Genomic DNA, 5974 nt, shown 5'->3' with positions numbered 1-5974 from the left:
ATGTTCATGTAGCACGTAGATCATGTATGCCATGTTCATGTAATACTTAGATCATGTATGCCATGGAATGTCATAAAATGTTCAGTTCTAGTCATGTTATGCTATGTCATGTTATGTTATGCCATGTACAAGAATATGCCATGTTAAGAAAGTTCATGAAGCCTAGTGAATTCTCATGCATTAAGAAAGATAAGAAATTTTAATACAGTACCACGGACTCAAGCGTGGTTAACCACAAGTAAAGTGAAACACGGACCCAAGCGTGTTTCACTCCATGTTATTCAGTTAAGTGAAACACGGATTCAAGCGTGTTTCACTCCATGTTACTCAAGTAAAGTGAAACACGGACCCAAGCGTGTTTCACTCCATGATATTCAGTTAAGTGAAACACGGACCCAAGCATGTTTCACTCCATGTTACTCAGTTAAGTGAAACACGGACCCAAGCGTGTTTCACTTCATGTTACTCAGTTAAGTGAAACACGGATCCAAGCGTGTTTCACTTCATGTTATGCCAGTTAAGTGAAACACGGACTCAAGCGTGTTTCACTCCATGTTAAACAAGATAAACAAGTTATTATACATTCACGTTACATATTATGTATGCTTCAGCTCATGATGATGGATAGATATGTGCTATGTGAATATATGACGATATATGTATATATGTTGTTAGGAGTCTTCAGAAACTAAATCCATGCTTGGCCAGGTTATGTTTTACAGTATAATGTGCTATTTACTGAGTATTCGACTCATTCTTGTTTGTCTTCTTGTTTCTTTCATGTCTAATTGTTACAGATGATGTTTATGACGATGCAGAGCTGGATGGCCAGGAGTAGATTTAGTACAAAGGATTATGAAGGAATAGATGATAATTCACACAAGAATAAGACGTCTTTTACGTCATTCCTAGGATTAATTTATGTTCTTTTACTTTACGTTCAGTTTTTGAGACGATTATGTTCAAATCAGTTTTTAATATTTTATCGCTTTTAAAAAAATGAGGTATATTCAAGATATGAATCTCTTTACCGGGCATTATGTTATGAATGTTAGTAACATCTCTATCCTATGGGAACGAAGTGTTACAATTTGGTATTAGAGCCAGGTTGTGAGATTCTGTAGATAAATAAATAATAAATCAAATAAAATAAAATTTAGGATAGCAGACACCTAGGATGACTCCTGGCCAGCTCAAAGTTCAAGAGAGACTGTTGACTTTTATGTTTGATGTGTATTGTCATGACTTACTTGATTGCATGCTTGAATTATTATTTACTCATTGCATGAATGGTGTTATTAGATAATGGCACCAGGAACTAGGCGTAATACGCACCTGGAAGGTTCCTCGGAACCTCCACCGAACGAACCAGAGGTGTTAGCGGCTGCTGCTACCAGGCTTCTTCGGTGTTTTATTGATGAAGAAGGCTTGGTAGCCAGGAATCCCAGGGGCGGTTGTACCCTGAACCAGTTTACACAGTAGCATCCTTCGACTTTTGACGGTAGGGCAGAAGCACTCGATGCAGAAAGCTGGATCAAAAGAATGGAGAAGATTTTTAGGGCTCTATTCTGTACGGATGAGCAAAAAGTGGAGTTTGCCACTTATATGTTGGCAGACGAAGCAGATGAGCGGCGGACCTCTACAAGGGAACTGCTACTGCTTGAGCTTAACGAGGGGGTGTCCATCACTTGGGACCGTTTCAAACAGGCATTTTTAGACCGATATTTTTCCCCAGCACTCCGTGAAGCAAAAGCTAGGCAGTTTCTTGACCTGGTGCAAGGAACCATGATAGTGGAACGCTATACCGCTACGTTTGTGGCATTATCGCGGTTTGCAAGTTGTCTAGTTCTAGACGAGGAAAGGAAATGTGAAAAGTTTGAGCGGGGCTTACATCCGAGAATTCGAAGTCACCTGATACCCCTGAGGATCCGTAATTTCACCGACTTGGTCACACGAGCCACCTTGGTGGAAGAAAACATGAGGGTGAATACGACACTTTTCAATCAAAGGAAACGCCAACAACCTCCACCTGATTCCATTAGAAACAAGAAGCCTGCCCCCAACTACCGTCCACAACCACCTCTGAGTATTCCAACATATCCGATTTGCCAAAATTGCGGAAAGAGGCATCAAGGAAGTTGTTTAGTGGGCCAAAAATGTTTGCTTTAAATGCGGGCAGCCAAACCATATGGCTTGAGACTGTCCAAGGAACGTGCCGCCTCCAGCTACAAAGAGTGGTCAGAGGACTACCGCACCAGCTAGAGTTTTTGCTCTTACCCCAAGGGACACTGAGACATCTAATGATGTGGTCACAGGTACCTTTCGTTATCCTAAATTTAGATGTGTCTTTTGTATGATGGATAAACCATATGATCCTGATAGCTCTAAGTTGTTATGACATTCATATAGGCACATTATCGTTGTTTTCATGTCATGCCTCCATTTTATTCGACTCTGGTGCCACTCATTCTTTCATTTCAAATCATTATGTGCCTTTGACTGAGAAGATACCTGAACCACTAGAACCTAGTATGTCTGTTGCTACGCCCTCGGGAGAACATGTTAATTGTGATTATGTGCTAATTGGATGTCCGATTGAGATTCAAGGGAGAATTCTACCTGCAGACTTGATCATATTTAATATGTCCGGATTCGACGTGATTCTGGGAATGGACTGGTTATCCAGGAACCATGCCTGTGTGGATTGTTTTAATAAGAGAGTAGTCTTTAAATCCACAAATGGGGAGGAGTTTAGTTTTCAGTCAGTACAAGGAGGTTCCCCTCCTCGTGTAATCTCAGCTTTATAGGCCACCCGGCTTTTGAAACAAGGATGCATGGGATTTCTAGCGAGTTTGGTCTTATCACCAGAAGAAGGACTCAAGATTGAAGACATAAGCGTAGTTAGAGATTTTAAAGACGTGTTTCCTGAAGATCTTCCAGGGTTACCCCAAGATAGAGAAGTTGAGTTCGCGATTGATATCACTCCAGGAACGGTGCCTATATCTAAAGCACCATACCGCATGGCTCCCGTTGAGTTAAGAGAACTCAAGGATCAATTGCAAGAGTTACTGGAAAAAGGGTTCATACGCCCCAGTGTCTCTCCATAGGGTGCTCCAGTACTTTTCTTGAAGAAGAAGGATGGGTCTATGCGTTTATGTATTGACTACAGGGAGTTAAATAAAGTGACTATCAAGAACAGATACCCCCTACCTCGGATAGATGACTTATTTGATCAACTCCAAGGAGCCCAAGTCTTTTCTAAGATAGATTTGCGATCCGGTTACCACCAGTTGAAGGTTAAGGAGACAGATGTGTAGAAAACGGCCTTCCGGACACGGTATGGACACTATGAATTTCTTGTTATGCCGTTAGGTCTAACTAATGCCCCTACAGCTTTCATGGATCTTATGAATAGGGTATTTAAGGATTTTCTGGACCAGTTTGTGATAGTTTTTATCGATGATATTCTCATTTATTCTTGGAGTAGCACAGAGCATGAGGAGCATTTGAGGATTGCCCTTCAAACACTAAGAGAAAAGAAGTTGTATGCAAAGTTTGAGAAATGTGAGTTTTGGTTGCAAGAGATTTCCTTTTTGGGACACGTGGTATCAGCAGAAGGAATTTCAGTGGACCCAGCGAAGGTTGAGGCAGTGGTAAAATGGGCCAAGCCTAGTAATCTCAACAAGGTACGAAGTTTCTTAGGCCTCGCTGGCTACTATAGAAGATTTATAGAAGGATTTTCAAGTATAGCAGCTCCGATGACAAAGTTGACAAGAAAGGATGAGAAGTTCCTATGGACAGATGAGTGTGAGGACAGCTTCCAGGAATTGAAGAAAAGATTAGTGACAACACTAGTTCTTACAGTTCCTTCGGGAGATGGAGGATTTGTTATATACAGCGATGCTTCACTAAAGGGTTTAGGTTGTGTTTTAATGCAGAATGAGAAAGTTATTTCATACGCTTCCCGACAACTAAAGAGTTATGAGCAGAATTACCCAACCCATGATCTGGAACTTGCAGCAGTGGTTTTTGCCTTGAAGATATGGAGATATTGTCTTTATGGCGAAAAGTGCGAGATTTATACCGATCATAAGAGTCTGAAATATTTCTTCACACAAAAAGAACTAAATATGAGGCAACGGAGATGGTTGGAACTTTTGAAGGACTATGACTGCAATATTAACTACCATCCCGGTAAAGCAAACGTTGTAGCAGATGCACTTAGTCGGAAGTCATCCTTTAGCACCCTGGCTACGATGTTTACTCCTCAGAAGCATATTCTACTAGACATGGAGCGAGCTGGCATTGAGGTAATCCAGGACACTCAAGCTAAGATGAATAGTTTGACACTAGGTTCAACATTGATAGATCAAATTAAGGTCGCCCAAGCAAGTGATACAAAATTGATGAAGATTAAAGAAGAAGTAGCAGAGGGCAAGAGACCTGATTTTCTAGTGTCAGATGATGGCACTTTGAGATTTAAGGGAAGATTTTGTGTACCCAATGATAGAGTAATCAGAGAATTGATCTTGAGAGAAGCTCATCGTTCACTCTACACAATTCATCCGGGGAGTACCAAGATGTATCGAGATCTAAAACAACACTATTGGTGGAGTGGGATGAAGAAAGAGATAGTGACATATGTAGCACAGTGTCTGACATGTCAACAAGTTAAGGCAGAGCATCAGAGGCCTTCGGGGTTATTACACCCACTCCCTATACCTGTTTGGACGTGGGATGAAATTGGTATGGATTTTGTATCAGGTTTTCCAAAGGCACCAGGAGGTCAGGATGCAGCTTGGGTAATTGTTGACAGGTTGTCCAAGAAAGCTCATTTCATTCCGATTCAGATGACGTATTCTACAGACAGGTTGGCAGAATTATATGTGCGTGAAATCGTCAGACTGCATGGAATTCCCTCTAAGATTGTGTTAGATAGGGACACCCGTTTCACTTCAACATTTTGGAGGAATGTACAGAAAGAGTTGGGGACAGAGTTGACTTACCGCACAGCCTTCCACTCTCAGACAGATGGACAGTCAGAAAGGACAATACAAATATTGGAGGATATGCTTAGAGCCTGCGTAATGGATTTCAAGGGCAGCTGGATTAAGTACTTACCTTTGATCGAATTTGCATACAATAATAGTTACCAGGAGAGTATTCAAGCGGCACCATATGAAGTTCTCTACGACCGCAAGTGTCGGTCACCCCTTTATTGGGATGAAGTGGGAGAACGTAGAATCCTTGGACAAGAGATTATAAAATAGCAGTCATCCGAAAGAAACTCGCCATTGCACAAGAGCGACAGAAAAAGTATGCGAATCAGAGGCGTCGAGAGTTACAATTTGAGGTAGGAAGCAAAGTATTCTTGAAAGTGGCGCCGATGAAGGGAATTATGCGATTCGGTAGGAAAGGCAAATTGAGTCCAAGATATGTAGGCCCTTTTGATGTACTAGAAAGAATTGGAGCTGCAGCATACAGGTTGGCCCTCCCACCACAAATGTCAGCTATTCACGATGTTTTCCATGTCTCTTTGCTTCGAGGGTATGTTTCGGACCCTACACATGTACTAGACTATGAGCCTCTCCAAGTTCGCGAGGATCTGACTTATGAAGAATTTCCAGTCAGAATCCTTGCACAAAAAGCTCAAGCACTCCGCAAGAAGACCATCCCGATGGTCAAGGTACTTTGGAGCAACCACACGGAAAAGGAGGCCACATGGGAGCTAGAAGAGGACATGAGGACCAAGTATCCATATTTATTCGATTGAGGTATGTTATCTCGAGGACGAGATTTCTTTTAAGGGGGGGGGGGGGAGATTGTAGCATACGGATCCAAATTTAGGGCTTAAAACTAGTATTTTATTTATTTATTTATTTTTATTGTTTTATATTTTTATTATCATTTTAGAAAATGTGCTAACAGATAGATTAAATTAGTGATTCCTTCCTTATCCAAAACCTTCGTATAC

General features: G+C 41.4%; 2 protein-coding genes across 2 annotated transcripts; both read left to right on the top strand.

The window, feature by feature from the left end:
- Positions 1–1542: 1542 nt before the first annotated feature.
- On the top strand, positions 1543–2807 carry LOC121245206. The gene is made up of 3 exons (XM_041143480.1): positions 1543–2086; positions 2226–2315; positions 2410–2807. The coding sequence occupies exons 1-3, from the start codon at positions 1543–1545 to the stop codon at positions 2805–2807; spliced, it is 1032 nt and encodes a 343-aa protein (XP_040999414.1).
- Positions 2808–5386: 2579 nt separating this feature from the next.
- LOC121245205 lies at positions 5387–5773 on the top strand. The gene has a single exon (XM_041143479.1). It carries the CDS (start codon positions 5387–5389, stop codon positions 5771–5773), a length of 387 nt encoding a protein of 128 aa, XP_040999413.1.
- Positions 5774–5974: the final 201 nt, after the last annotated feature.

This window comes from Juglans microcarpa x Juglans regia, unplaced genomic scaffold (assembly GCF_004785595.1).
Source record: "Juglans microcarpa x Juglans regia isolate MS1-56 unplaced genomic scaffold, Jm3101_v1.0 JmScfU0001, whole genome shotgun sequence".
Lineage (NCBI taxonomy): Eukaryota > Viridiplantae > Streptophyta > Magnoliopsida > Fagales > Juglandaceae > Juglans > Juglans microcarpa x Juglans regia.
Note: the sequence above shows the minus strand (reverse complement) of the source record. Positions and strands in the feature narration are given on the sequence as shown.

Coding starts and splice junctions, on each gene's coding strand:
- LOC121245205 (XM_041143479.1), top strand. CDS start 5,387: ATGAAGGGAATTATGCGATTCGGTAGGAAAGGCAAATTGAGTCCAAGA.
- LOC121245206 (XM_041143480.1), top strand. CDS start 1,543: ATGGAGAAGATTTTTAGGGCTCTATTCTGTACGGATGAGCAAAAAGTG. Junction 2,087..2,225: donor CCGTCCACAACCACCTCTGA/GTATTCCAACAT, acceptor TGCCGCCTCCAG/CTACAAAGAGTGGTCAGAGG. Junction 2,316..2,409: donor ATCTAATGATGTGGTCACAG/GTACCTTTCGTT, acceptor ACATTCATATAG/GCACATTATCGTTGTTTTCA.